The 15169-nt window shown below is 39.9% G+C and overlaps 1 protein-coding gene across 3 annotated transcripts in view; it reads left to right on the forward strand.

Moving 5' to 3' along the window:
• SH3GL3 (SH3 domain containing GRB2 like 3, endophilin A3) overlaps nucleotides 1-15169 on the forward strand; it is a 73785-nt gene that overhangs the window by 52935 nt on the left and 5681 nt on the right. For 2 of the 3 annotated variants that reach the window (XM_073304065.2, XM_073304064.2), the window contains 7 exons: nucleotides 3157-3225; nucleotides 4530-4602; nucleotides 6638-6781; nucleotides 9600-9733; nucleotides 11122-11280; nucleotides 12999-13102; nucleotides 14098-14225. In XM_073304065.2, the coding sequence (XP_073160166.1) occupies nucleotides 3217-3225; nucleotides 4530-4602; nucleotides 6638-6781; nucleotides 9600-9733; nucleotides 11122-11280; nucleotides 12999-13102; nucleotides 14098-14225 (751 nt within the window). In that variant the 5' untranslated portion in view covers nucleotides 3157-3216. Of the gene's footprint in view, nucleotides 1-3156; nucleotides 3226-4529; nucleotides 4603-6637; nucleotides 6782-9599; nucleotides 9734-11121; nucleotides 11281-12998; nucleotides 13103-14097; nucleotides 14226-15169 lie in introns of those variants that run through there. The other variant, XM_073304066.2, reaches the window with a different exon arrangement.

The following is a 15169-nucleotide window of genomic DNA, read 5'->3' on the forward strand; positions in this document are numbered from 1 at the left end:
AAAGAAAAAAACAAGTTCTGAGCCGTGAACCCTTTTCTGCTCCCCTCATCTAGGACAGGAGAATTATTGTGGGAAGTGAATAAAGGCTCTATTCACTCTACTCCCTGACCAAGCGTGAGTGGCTAGATTTGGTGCAGGGGGTTCCACAGAGGTTTGAGATGAAGGAATTTTCCCCCATTCCCACACTGTGGAGCTCCTCTCTAGTCATCAGTGTAATATATGACAGCCAGATTACAGCCCTATTTAGGTGTGAAACTGCATTAGCTCCACCAGCAGAATAGCCAGTGAATCCATAGCTCTCGCTCTGCCCCTGAGGATGGATGTGCAGGGAGGCCCTGCAATGGTCTCATACAGTTAGTTAGATGCCCAAATGCTGGCCCCTGCACTGTGCAGTGGAATTGCGCTGATTTCACTGCATCTGAGGGAGGGGTCAGGATTTGCCCCATACAAATAATTCTAAATGGTTGCAGTGCACAGGCCCATATAAATTGTGGTAGTGGGTTCTTTACTTGACTGGCCGACTTATCAAAACCGATATATATAGCCTTATAATTACACAGGTCCATGGTCAACCATGTTCCTGTTTAAATCCAAACCATTATGTTGCATACATGTAAATGATGCTTGTCAGATAGTCATATAACTAAAACTCAGCAGTCATTTCCATGGTGCATCCATTCTCAATAATTCGTTGGGTATCCTGTGACTTTTCATTGTCAAATTAGCAGTGCCGCTGTTACAACTGTTAACTTCAGTATGATCAGAGCAGAAACAGCAGAAGAATTTACGTTTCTTAATGTGAGAGTAGGTAGTAAAACTGATCCTGCACCAATGTGAAATTAATTGTAATTGTAAAATTTAATAATAACAATAACACATGTATAGCACCTTCCATCTGAGGGGGTTGAAGGAATTCACAGGCCATGAACTTATCTAGATCTTTAATTCACATGAAAGGAATAAATCTTGCAGCATCTCTGTGAGGTAATGAGGTATCTAACCCCATTTTACAGCTAAGGAAACTAAGGCTGAAAGCAGCTGGACAACTTTTCCAAGGTTATACAGGAAGTATGCAGCAGAGCCAGGAATTGCCTGACTGGTTGATGTTTGTACAGCACTTTGAAGCTGTACAGCTGGATTTTTTTTTTTAATCTGGCCAATTCTTTTGTGCCTGGAATGAGTTGTGAGCATGATGTAGGTCATTTAGATGTTTAAGTATGTAATGTGACACTGCCTGCAAATCTAGTATTTATATGTGGATTCAATTTATATAATTTGGACAACTAATTTTGAATGCAAAATTGCTCATTTATTATCTGCAAATAGTAGATGTTGGATAAATATCTCTCCAGCTCCCTCTTGGATGAAGATTGATGCAAAGAAATCACTTAACTCTTCTGCAGCATCTTGTTCTTCCTTAATCGCTCTCTTTACTCCCTGGCAGTCCAGCAGGCCTACTGATTTCCTCATATTCGGTGACTCGTTGTCACTGTAAATTTTCCATCTTTGTATCAGTGGGATCAAACTGCACCAGTACAAAAGAACACTGAAAAGTGTTTTGCTGTGCTTCAGAAATGAAAGCAAAATTGAACCTGAAAAGGTAATATGTAACTAGATTATTTTATGCGTGTGTAAGATACATCACTTGGAGTTACTACACTGTGTATATCTGATAGCACTGAAGATATAACACATAAGAACGGCCATACTGGGTCAGACCAAAGGTCCATCTAGCCCAGTAACCTGTCTTCCAAAGTGGCCAATGGCTTGTGCCCCAGAGGGAATGAACAGAACAGGTAATCATCAAGTGATCCATCCCCTATTTCCAGCTTCTGGCAAACAGAGACTAGAGCTACCATTCCTGCCCGTCCTGGCTAATAGCCATTGATGGACCTATCCTCCATGAACTTATTTAGATCTTTTTTGAACCCTGTTATAGTTTGGCCCTCACAACGTCCTCTGGCAAAGAGTTCCACAGATTGATTGTGCATTGTGTGAAGAAATACTTCCTTTTGTTTGTTTTTAAACCTGCTGCCTATTAATTTCATTTGATGACCCCTAGTTCTTGTGTTATGAGAAGGAGTAAATAACATTTTCTTATTTATTTCCTCCACACCAGTCATGATTTTATAGACTTCTTATTGTGCTCTGTTTTTAACATTTTATTGTTGCTGTTTTCAAATGATTGCAAAGAGCTCACTTTAAACTGGTAAAAACCTTTGAGCAAATTTCATGTGAAAAAACTTACTGTTTTTTGGAAGATGTATTAAAACACTGTCCAAAGTACAGTGACACTCAGCTATGCCAGTTTACACCAGCAAAGGATCTTGCCCTTTGTGATTTTCCATCCTATTAGTAACATAGTGCTGAGATCTTAAATTACAAGAAGCAATGACTTGTGTGTGATGTCAGATGGGATTTTTTTAAAGCACCTAAGTGAATTAGGAGCACAAGTCTTTTGACAATTTTTTTTTGTGAAGACCAAAAATAATTCTGATGGGTTGATGTATCCTGCATACAAAAGATGAGGTGACATTTCCGATATCTTAGAATGGTTCTGGAATCCTGCAATTAAAGTTGCTTTTATGAGATGCATAGTTTTGAAGGCAGTGTGCTCCCCCCGTCCCTTTAAATAGCATAAAAGGTAGTGGATTGTACAGATATGTTACACTGCACCATTGTTGATAAATCTGCTATCTGATTGGAGAGTGCATGCATAGCTCCCATTAGTGTTAAAGGGAGTTTTATGAATGCACTTACAGGAATCCAGGGCCAGAATCTAATCTCATTCTAAATTGTAGTAACACCATTGACTTGAAAGAATTACTCTGGATTTGCACCAATTTAAATGTGATCTGGCCGGTAGACTTCTATATCTGAAACCTACAGTGTAGCTTCTTAGAGTACAACTGATTCAAGAATGAGAAATCCTTTCTTGTTCTTCTAGATCACTTTGGTGATTTCCTAAAAATCCCTGATGGGCATTTGCCCTTCCCTATAGATTGTATTTCCCTTGAAGAGAAAGGAATGTTTCTTTTCTCCTGTACTTACTATACACACTTGACTAATGTTTTCCAATCTCTAATAACTTTCTTCTGTCTCTCAGGTATATGTATTCTTTCATAAAGTAACAATACCTCATTTTGTTTTTTGCAGTTGTTCAGTGAAAAAATTAGTGGAGCAGAAGGAACAAAACTAGATGAAGAATTTCAAGAGATGGAAAGGGTAAGGAAGCCAACATAAGCTTTTCAAGGTTACACCATTGATGAAATAATTTTTTTCATTCATTCGTTAGCATAAACAAAATATGTAATCCAAAAAATAAGTATGTAAAAAAATTCATAGATATTATATGATCCAATCCTGTCCTCCTTGAAGTCCATAAGGGGTAAATTCTTCTTACAGTAACACAAGAATATTGAACTCAATGAAATCACACGCTTGTAACTGAGAGAAGAATTTGACCCTGAAAGTTTTGTCTGTGACTTTATCAGGAACAACATTGGGCTCTAAGAATTTAATTTGTTAGCATGAACAGTAAAGTATTTGTGTTGCAGATATAATCTTGGTAGAAGTGTAAAAAATTGCAAGAATTTAAAAACGTGTAAGAATTGTCCACTGTGTAAGCACTGCAGCATGGCAGTTGGAACAATGTCACTCTCAGCTTTTTTTGTTCCTGCTCTCTGGCTCTCCGTCCTTCGCTCTGGCTCTTTGTCAGATGTATTTGTTACATAAATTACAGACTCCTCTCAATGGGCATAGTTTAACTTCTATATTTGGGGAGCAGCTCCAGTCAGGCCAATGGAGCGGTGGGGGGGGGGGGGGGGAGCAAATTCTGCACCTGCCTGAAGCTTGAAATTTTTTGGGGGAAAACAGCCCTCACCCCTCCTCCCCCATAACTCTCTCTGATATTTTGTTATTGGTGGATTAAGAAAAATGTCCTGCATAAATAGTTTCTTTTTTCAACACATTTATTTTGTATCTATAAACATGTTTAAGCTTCAGTTTTCTTTGGTTCCAAAATAATCATCTGTTTGATAAGAAGAAAACACTATGTGAGCCGTAGACTGGAAAAGAGAAGAGATATTCGTATATTTTAGATAGTAGTGACTGGAGATGCAATATGGGCTCATGCACTGAAGTAAACAGGACATAGGACTGGGAGGTAGGAATTGCTGAATCTGCTTCCCAGGTAGATGGTTGATATAGTAGTGATGAGGGCTGGGGAGGAAATTGTGATTCCAAAATGTGGGAAGTGTTATTCATGAAGAATAACTCTGAGCCTTGAAGGGTTAATTATCTTTCTACACTTCGATGCTGGCAACTGGGCTTACTCAACACAACACTCAACTTCATTTCTTTTCACCATCAATAATGAAAGCTTTGGCACCACAAAAATTAAAATGATGATGTTTTGGACTAATTTTAATTAAAATGTCTTAGTTTGCCAGAATAATACATTGTATCTAGTGGGAGGATACTCAATAAGGGATTGTGGTATTTAATGTCCTGTTACATTTCTCTTCCAGAAAATTGATGTCACCAGCAAAGCTGTAGCAGAGCTTCTGTCAAAATCCACAGAGTATCTTCAGCCAAATCCAGGTAAACTGAACTCCTACAGTTCCTCTATCATACTTAGCCTATGAGTTGGACTTGAACAAGGGATATACTGAACCCCTGTGGGTTGCTAATATTTTTAGGGAATATGAAACATATCAGTGAAACATAAGGATGTCTCTCTCTCCCTTTTTGAATGACTTCATCTCCTTTTCTGAGCACTCCGAAGTCTCCATAACAGACATTGAGAAGTTCATTTACAGGATTTTTCAAATTTCAGTTTGAGAACAAAGAAAGGAGGGACATTGATGTTGGTCATTGGTTTGATTTAATGTGATCAAGACACAGGGCATTAAGAGACTGATCCACTGTCCACTCAGTTCAATGGAAAGACCTCCATTGTCTTCACAAGAACACTAGAACAGAGGCTGATCCCAGATTCCTTATGCAATGACTTCAGTGAGATATCTACCCAGCGTGGGTGCATTATGAAACCCATGGCCAGAGGGAGATTTCAATGGATTTCCCTGAGTAAGGAGTGTAGAATTAGGCCTGCCCTTATCAAAGCTTAATGATTGTCTGGGAGGCTCCAGATGAAGCCAGAGATCGTAGCGTCATAGACTTTAAGGTCAGAAGGAACCATTATGATCGTCAAGTCTGACCTCCTGCACAACGCAGGCCACAGAATCTAACACACCCACTCCTGTAATAAACCCCTAACCTATGTCTGAGCTACTGAAGTTCTCAAATCATGGTTTAAAGACTTCAAGGTGCAGAGAATCCTCCAGCAAGTGACCCGTGCCCCATGCTGCAGAGGAAGGTGAAAAACCCCCAGGGCCTCTGCCAATCTGCCCTGGAGAAAAATTCCTTCCCGACCCCAAATATGGCGATCAGCTAAACCCTGAGCATGTGGACAAGACTCACCAGCCAGACGCCCAGGAAAGAATTCTCTGTAGTAACTCAGATCCCACCCCATCGAACATCCCATCACAGGCCATTGGGCTTATTTACCGCTAATAGTCAAAGATCAATTAATTGCCAAAAATTAGGCTATATCATCATACCATCCCCTCCATAAACTTATCAAGCTTAGTCTTGAAGCCAGATTTGTCTTTTGCCCCCACTGCTCCCCTTGCAAGGCTGTTCCAGAACTTCACTCCTCTGATGGTTAGAAACCTTCGTCTAATTTCAAGTCTAAACTTCCTGGTGGCCAGTTTATATCCATTTGTTCTTGTGTCCACATTGGTACTGAGCTTAAATAATTCCCATGAATGTCCAGCACAAGTCCATTATTGTATTATGAGGCTATTGTGTGACGAAAATTAAGAGTGGAGTGAGAAAAACTCTAAAAATAATTGTCTGCTTTTGACGCTGCATGCATAGAACATGGATGAAATCAGCATTATTCAGCATTAGAGCTGTTCTAAAAAATTAATTCCCGGTGTCTTGGCCAGTGGAGCCAAGCAGATACTCCAAGGGAAAGTAGGTCTGCAAATGTTAAATCAAATAAGACCATGAAGTTGACTTTGGTGGCATTCATATCCCTTTTGGTGTTTGCTTTCTGTAAAAATTCTAGTAAAGAGTTTACTAGTCAGAATCTTCCTGGGAATAGTGAATATTAGTATATATTGACTGAAGGTGATTATTGAACTCTTCAGTGCAAGTATTGACACCATAAACCTATAAGAGCTAAGCTTATCCAATCAGTGAATGGAACAGTTTCATATGACCCATATGAAAACATCTCTCACATTTTGATTATCGAATTCCTGCAACAAAATGTTCATTAATCTACAGACCAACAGTCACTCACTGAAATTCAGAGTAACAGCCGTGTTAGTCTGTATTTGCAAAAAGAAAAGGAGTACTTGTGGCACCTTAGAGACTAACCAATTTATTTGAGCATGAACTTTCGTGAGCTCATGCTCAAATAAATTGGTTAGTCTCTAAGGTGCCACAAGTACTCCTTTTCTTTTCACTCACTGAAATTATTTGTCAAATAATTTAAAGTAACATACCAATTACAGAAAATCATGCTATAAATGGATGCTTTTTTCATATGATTTATAATACTTCTAAGCATATAGAGCCAAGCTGGGAATGCTGAACACTATGTCGAAGATCAGAGGACAAGTTAAAACCACAGGATATCCCCAGACAGAAGGGCTATTAGGGGATTGTATGCTACGGTATGGCAGAGAACTTGGGGAGGATTCTACATTTGGTGAGTTTGTATAGCTCTCCTGTGCATGTCTCAGCATATGTTGTACGTGGAGTAACACTACTTATATATATATATAGTGATTAGGTATTGATAGATACAGTAAATATATGACGCCTTGAAGCATTTTTTTGTTCCATTATATTATAGGTGGTGCCAGTATTATGGCCTATCTCAAGGTTGCCTGATAATTCCCATTATAAGACTCTGTGTTCAGTTGCTTGTAACTTTGTCAAACTTCAACTGTTTGGGCTGAAATTTTTCAGACTGTCTGCCTCCAGCTGATTTCGGTAAATTTCTGACAAAACAGTTCAGTCATTTCTGAGAACGAAGCTGGGGGAAAATATGTTCTGCCCATGTTAAAAAATCATAGCAACCTTTTCTGTGAAATGCTGTAGGGCCCCCATGCTTTGGAGCAGGGACCTAGAATTTGGTAGGGTGGTGGCCTTTGTTTCAGGGTTGTGATTCTCACCATTCCCAGGAAAATCCAACTGACGTTTGGCCAAGTTATCAGACTTTGAAAAATTGCAGTGTGCACATGCTCAGTAGAGAACTGCTGAGCATGGTAAAGCCTCTGGCAGCACCTAGGGCTGACAAGTCGGCACATGTACCATCCCCACAGAGCAACTGAGTATGCTTCATCCCCTCACAGCTTCTCCATGTGAACAGACTGCACATGAAGTACAGAGTGACTGAGCATATTCCAATCTAGGGCTACAGGGGCTCAGAAGGACTTTCCTTGTAATAAGAACAGGAGGACTTGAGACTAGACTAGAGACTAACAAATTTATTTGAGCATAAGCTTTCGTGAGCTACAGCTCACTTCATCCGATGTAGCTCACGAAAGCTCATGCTCAAATAAATTGGTTAGTCTCTAAGGTGCCACAAGTCCTCCTTTTCTTTTTGCGAATACAGACTAGCACGGCTGCTACTCTGAAACCTTTCCTTGTAATGGCTGCTCCAGGCTGGGGTGGGGTTGGGTACTGGAACTGAGAGCAGGTAGCAAGTCTCTGCTATGCTCTGTGACCACTTCCCTGCTGGTGCCCAAGCCGTGTGGAGGGGGAAGCTGGTATTACATTATGTAAGTTTGTATCTGTAGTACTGCATAAGAAGGCCTTGCTGAAAGAGCAACAGCAAGATAGGCACTGGAGGCCTAGGCCTCAAGATAAGGCTTAGCTTTCCAGGCTGTGAGACACGTTGTGGAGGACGCCGTTATATTCTTGGGGTTTGTTTATTCTCTTAGGAATGAGTGAGTGGTGCAATCCCAGTCACGAGCCGTGAATATTTGTGCATTTGCAGGTGCCATGGGGATGCAAATTGGAACCAAGGCCAGGGGAAAAGAAATATCAAACAAAATGTTTTGCATGAGCACACTTGAGCATGTTCTGCATGCTTAACAAATAATCAGCTACATTACTAACATGCTTAGTTTTTTTTGTTCCATTGTTCCAAAATTTTTTTTAGCAATAACAGCTTTGGCCAAAACCTGGGATAAATGAAAAGTAATTGTAATGAATCTGAGATACTGTAAAATTACATTTTTGAGCTAAAAGATATTCATATTTTGGGGCACTTTGAACACAAATTAGCCATTTTGGTTTCCAACTTGTAAAATGTAAAAGATCACTTACTGTCTTCATGTTGTTCTGTTTGCACATCTGTTGCCCTGAGAACAAGAGTTCTCAGACTTGTAGGTACACTTACTGCGACCTCATGCAGTATCTTTGGGGGAACATACTGTATTAAGATTATGAATAGTTTACATATCCCTGTGGGCTAAGGATTCTATGCAATTCTGGGGGGAGGGTGGCACTTAGCTTCTCCAGGAACTAAAAACAGTGGGAGGTGATTTGAGTGACTCACCTTAGTTGTAAACACATCCAGAGAGGCACCACTTGCTGGAGATGTTTGCATATACTGGGTTTTCCAGAGACCAACAAACAGAAAAGGCTTTTGGCATAAAAAGGCTGCAACTGACTTGGGGCCTTCTTTCTGATCCAACAAATGAGACAGCACCTTCTCTGTGCAGGGAGGCTCCAACCCTTGTGGGAGGGTTGGAAAGGGGCCCATAAGAGTGCTGGGTGACCTCTGGTAAGTTTTTAGCATGTGTTAAAGGAACTTTTCTTGTTTTTAATGTTTTCTCTATAATGCTTTTACCTTAAGAATAAATATGCTTGCTTAGAAAGAGCTGTGTGGTAACTTGTAACACCTAGCAATATACTTCTCATAGCCCTCAGAGAGAAAGCAAAGTGCGGGCACTGGCCTTCAGGCAGACTGGCTTGCTGGGGGTATCACAGTGTACAACAGGGAGCGGTGCAGCTTCCAATCCCCCAAAGAGGAGGGAGAGGGAAACTGTCTCCACCCAAGAGAGGTGACAGGTGGGAACTCGAAACCCTAAGTGGGACCCTTGAGGGACATGGAGGGGGAATACCAAGTGCAGTTGCCCTAAAACTGTGACAGTAGTCAAGTTAAAGTGACATACTGTATCTTTTGGCCTTGTGATATTTCTGCGGTCCTACCATCTTGAGAAGCAGCTACAGAAGAAACTGTGTATCCCATATTGAATAATCCAAGAATGGAGACAATAATGCAAGGCAAAAATAGTTTTCTTGGAGGGATAGTGAAGAAGGATGGAAAACATTAGGACAAAATTCTTTCTAGTTCTGGAAACTCTAGGAGAAGAGGGCAAGAGTGTAGTCTTATATTCTACATCTTAAAGGGCCTGCAGCCAACATTTTTAAGAGTTATCTAACAAAAAATGTCTTCTGTTTTTACAGTAAGTGCTATCTACTGTGTATAAATATCATGTTCTTCCCTGTAGGCAATGCACTGCTGGATGTTGGTGAAAGCATGAAGCAGATGGCAGAGGTGAAGGACTCTCTCGATATTAACGTCAAGCAAAACTTCATTGATCCTCTACAGTTATTACAGGACAAAGACTTAAAAGAGATTGTGGTGAGTTTCTGAGGTTAAAAATGGTCCTATGACATTGAAAATATATGAATAAACAAGGTCATTAGAAACCAAATCCACAGGAACTTTTTATGCAGTATGTAATGGCATCAAATTTTAAGCAGAACTCTCCTGTGAAATCAGTGATGAAATCTACTTAAAAACTAGTATCAGGATATATAGCTCATGGGCACCTATTTTATTCTATGTACAATATAATAAAGCTGAATACAGTAAAGGACAGTAAAGAAAATGAATATTAATATTTTCTGTTGCTTATTTTAATATAACATTTCCTTAATTGTTATTAGCATGGTGGTTATTAGCCAATTATTTCAGTTTAGTTCTGGTTGATTTTGAGTTGCCTGGTTTATTGTGTTATTGAGTTGCCTGCCTCTGGCTCTCTCATGCTGGAGTTAGCTCTAAGAAGCAGTCAAATAAGACTACTAATATAGACAACAACAGTGAGGCATATATGAGACCAAAGAGCAGCACGACAAATAACATGAACCATTGTGGCAAAAAAAATAGGAAACTGGGGAATGAATTTTTAGCCTTCAGAAGAACGTTTTTCATTGCTTTTGCTAAAAATAGAACAACTGTCCAGAATGCCAGGCACAGTTTAAATCTGGGCCTCTGGATTCCTATAGACTTGAGTAATAAGAAAGTTAAAACCCTGATGAAACACAGAAATTGAAGTCATATTTACTGAGACAGAAATGGATTTAGAAACCTGTGCCCCAAATTAAAGAGCAGAGAGACAGTAATCTCTCAATGACTGCAGATTTCTCGTGTGCTGGATGACTCTATTCTCAGTTATTGTTGTTCTGAATTGACTAAAAGAGAAAAAAACCATTAACATGCCTTAAGCACCTCATGCAGTTGCTTTCACTCAAATTTGAGAGTTTGTCAAGTGCAGGATTTTTGGGGGTAAGAAAGCTTTGTGCAATTTGCTCATCTAGGAATGTAAGATTAATAACTGACAAAGAACTCAGGAATGAAGGAGTTAGTTGGAGTTCCGCTCCTGTAGTGGGAGGAGAAAATAGCCCCTTAAATTTTAGCTGTCACTACAAATAATACAACCACTAGAACTGAATTACCTCCAGACTGTAAACGAAAAGCACATTTAGTCTGGATCCTGCTTCTAATTTAGACAAGCTGCAGCTTTTGCATGTTTAGCAAAGTTCATGAGGTGGATGTCTTGTATAGCAAATTTAGGTAGCCAATTCTCAAAATGTTCATAGGTGGTGCTTCTTGATTTCTGTACAATTTTAAATTTCATATATGAATAAGTCTAATTGTATTCATAACGAAAACCTACTTACAATCACAACATGCTTGTTTGGGTTTGTCTCCATTTGATCTAATGGGAAACTTTTTCTCTAATTTAGCATCACCTGAAGAAGCTAGAAGGCCGTCGTTTGGATTATGACTATAAAAAGAAGCGTTTAGGGAAGATCCCAGATGAAGAAGTTAAACAGGCAGTAGAAAAATTTGAAGAGTCAAAGGAGCTGGCAGAAAGAAGCATGTTCAACTTTTTAGAAAATGATGTAAGTCTGTCATGCTGCTGCAAGTCCTGAGGCGCACATGGAAGGGAGAGTTGGTACGTGCGATAGGATAAATCATCTCCTCTCCTTCCTAGATGTGCAAGGACTAAAAGGCAGAGAAGCAGCTATGGTTCTGTGGCTCAGAAAGGGATGCGCTGCAGAGCCACGGAAGGGGACTCCACAACCCTGCACTGTGGAGCAGCACACTCTGGGGCTGTGAATGTGGAAAGTTTGTCGGAGGGAGGAAGCTGGCAGGGTCATGGCCCCCGTGCTCAGAACTAGGCAAAGCCAATGTGCAGGGTACATGCGCTGCTACAGACAGCTGGCAGTAACAGCAGTCGTTGAGTAGCTGAGCTCCTAGTGAGTATCTTGCTGCTGATTTGGAAGGGAGGATTCTGTCCCCACCAGCCCATGCATGTCCCATGCACAAAATTTGTTCATCTGGGCCTTACTCAGGGTCAGAGTTTGCTTAGCATGGAGGTACATCATCAAATTATGTCTAAATTAATGCAGCAGCTGTGGCCGTTTAGGTTAGTGTTTGAACTGTAATGGGAGGGACTGGCAGGCATGTCTATGTATGTATTGAAATGCATATGTGAAGTCTTGTAAAATGAAAAAAATTTGTGCCAGATCCTCAGCTGGTGTTGGTCTCTTGACTTCAGTGGAGCCACATCAGTTTACACCAGCTGAGGATCTGGCCCCATGTATTTAAATTATGTACATAGTATGGCAATGTTTTGCTTCATTAGGGTTCTAGCAGAGTTTTCAGTAAACACTTTGAGTAGGAAAAAGCAGATAAAATATTCAACACGAACCAGTAATTTAACCTTAACAAATCTACCCAGACACCTTCTCCTAATCAGACCCAGTAGAGGCCTGAAAGCGTGATATGTTGCATTTCACTTTGTTGGGGCTCATTGTCTAAATGTCATGTATTAAAAAAAAAAAAGAGAGAGAGAGAGAGAAGAAATAAAGACTACTTTATCAGAGTGCTATTCTTGGATTGGCCAGTTTGTGCTGTGGGGCGGAGAGTATTTTTACCATTTTTAAAAATCTTTTTGCGAATGCATGAGAGAACGGTGTTTCCCTCCTCCCTTCCCCATGTCAATATACAGATTCTGGAACAATTAGCTGCAATTTTTAAATCTGAGCCAATAAATCACATTTAATTTATCAGTTTATAAATGCTGCCACCTAGTGAGATAAGTCTGGACCTTTTTAGGACTGCAGTTTGTGGGCTAAAGCAATTAGAAAACAACATTAATGGGTTGTGTAATAAGATATGGTATAACCTCACTTAGCCAGACCTCATTGATCTGAAAAACCACTGCTAACTGAAATGGTATCTTGTCCTTGTCTGTTTCAGAATATTTCCCAGTTAAGTTAGGGGAAAATATACTTGTATTCGATCAAGTTACTTTATTTGAATAAGCCCCATTATGGACACGAGAACATGCCCTGTATTGTGGTCCTGATCCTGCAGTGAGCCCCACTGAGGGTCAGCATAGTCACAGGGCTCTGCCCACATAGAGCTCATTGCAGGCTATGTCAAATCCTTACTATATAGAAATATGACCTGTAAGATCCCAAGATCTTATGAGATACCTGGTCTATATTGCGTGTTTTTAACTGGTTTTATTATTGTCTGTTTATAATCCTCATAGTTGATTCCATAGCTGGCACACAGACTCCTTAAAGTCATTTTCTACTTTATACTTTAGGTAGAGCAAGTTAGCCAGTTGGCAGTATTTATAGAAGCAGCATTAGACTACCATAAACAGTCCACAGAAATTCTGGAGGAACTGCAGAGCACACTGCAAAACCGGTAAGAATAAACCTGATCAGAGAATTCTCAACATCTTTTGGAGCTAACGTTCAGGAGTATGAGAAGACATTGAGTTGCAGTTCAGAAGCAGCAGCATCTCACAGATACCTCACAGATGCATCTTTTTATATCCATACTCATTTGTTATATCTCTGTATCTCAGTGGAGTTAATCACCTTAAACTCTTGCTAACTGTCACTTCTTGATGCACCATAGGCCTTTAAAAGTTCACGCCCCTCTGTACAATGAAATACGACCACAAAGCTTATGGATACATCCTTTTGTGCACATGCCAAACCCCACACCCACATATACAGGAATTAATCAGGAGCTTCCCATTTACCAGTGGGTTTTGTACGTACAAACAGACATGGCCGTACATTTTCTGAGACACATTTTTGGAAGCCTTGTTAAAAAACTGACATATTTATCATACTGAGGGTTGTAAACATAAAATCCTACAATGCATCAAGAAATCGCCAGTTAGGAGCACAGTTCTGGTGTGATATGTTGATGATTGGCCACAGAGACTTTGTGTGATACTAATGGAGCAAAAAGAAAAAAAAATACCACTAGTCGTTATGCTTTATGCTCTCATAGTTAGAACCAACAAAGATCTGGGTTCTAAATGGTCTGACTCATCATTGGCTTACTGGCTGTGTTTCTGCACATGTCATTTTGTAGCCTGAGTTTCAGGAGTGCTCAATCACCCAGAGCATCCACTAAACTCAATGGTAGCTGTGGGTGCTCAGCACTTCTGAAAGCCATGCTATTAATCTTTGTGCCTCAGTCAACACAGCTATAAAACTGCGTAAAAGTAGACACTTTCTGAAATGTTACATTGGAGTCAAGCAGTTCTGGGTAAATAAATTACAAACTGTATTTTTTAAACCATCTGTCCTTCAGTTGTTAAAGCACTGAATCCAAGTAGAAGCTCCATAGCTCCTGTTGCCTTCCAGAATTAAATCGCATGCCAATCTTCCTCTGTGTTACAGAATAAATGGAGCATCTAGTCGTCCGAAGCATGAATTCAAGCCAAAACCTGTAATAACTTCAACTCTGGAAATCAGTGATAATCAGCAGCACAATGGGATTTCATACAGTTCTTCAGTGAAATCATCAGGTGAGCCCATGATTGTGGAATCAGCGTGTTGATGTGTGCATTTTATGGAAGAATTATAGTTACTGGAGTTGAAGTATTGCTCATATAATGCTAGTTGAAAACCCGTAGAGTCCCACTGTTGTCCATGCAACTAGGCTGCCTATGCCTACAGCTAGCCCCCACACTTGAAAATGATCTCCTTTATGTTTTTATTAAAACAGTTAAAGGTAAAACTTTAGGTGTAACACATAAAATAAAATATGAACACAACTTATTTTGTTAGCATGTAACCACTTCTGGTTTCGAAAAGCCGATCAATAAAATGCAAACTTAGTCTGTGTAGAAGAGACTGCTGTACCTATTAATATGTATCTGTCACCACTTCACATGCATAGACCCTGATCTCATGAAAAAAACTATGGTCACCTTTTTTGAAATTCTCTTCAAGTTATTTAATATTATTAATCTTGTCACTGGTCAGTGGAGAAGCTAAATGTAATAACTGATTTAAATGTTAGATCAGACCCTTTATTTCTCATCTCACTGATCAGAGGCACTTTTCCTCTGTCTCTTATACCCTTTGTGAGCTATATGCAAATAATGAAACACAAAAGACAAACAATAATAAGGCAAAAGGAAAAGAGTGAGAAGCCACCAGCACTTTTCCCATAACCAGAATAGGCAAGGATCTGAAACGAAAGCACCAAGGAAGCAGTGATCCAAAGGGTCCCATCCTTCACTTGGCTTGAGCATTAGGAGCTGGCTGCTGACTCTGAGACACAGTTACTCTCTGGGCTACTTTTCTACCCTCTGGCTTTATTCACTCTTTCCACTTTCTGCTTTCTTCCTGTCTTGTTTCTTTTTACAGAGAGCTGGAATGGAAACAAAGAGAGAGAGAGAGAGTTAGAAATGGAGGAGGATGGAAATATGGGGCTATACTTCATGCTCTTGGCTTGAAGAGAGAA

Source organism: Lepidochelys kempii, chromosome 10 (genome assembly GCF_965140285.1).
Source record: "Lepidochelys kempii isolate rLepKem1 chromosome 10, rLepKem1.hap1, whole genome shotgun sequence".
NCBI classification, from domain to species: domain Eukaryota; kingdom Metazoa; phylum Chordata; order Testudines; family Cheloniidae; genus Lepidochelys; species Lepidochelys kempii.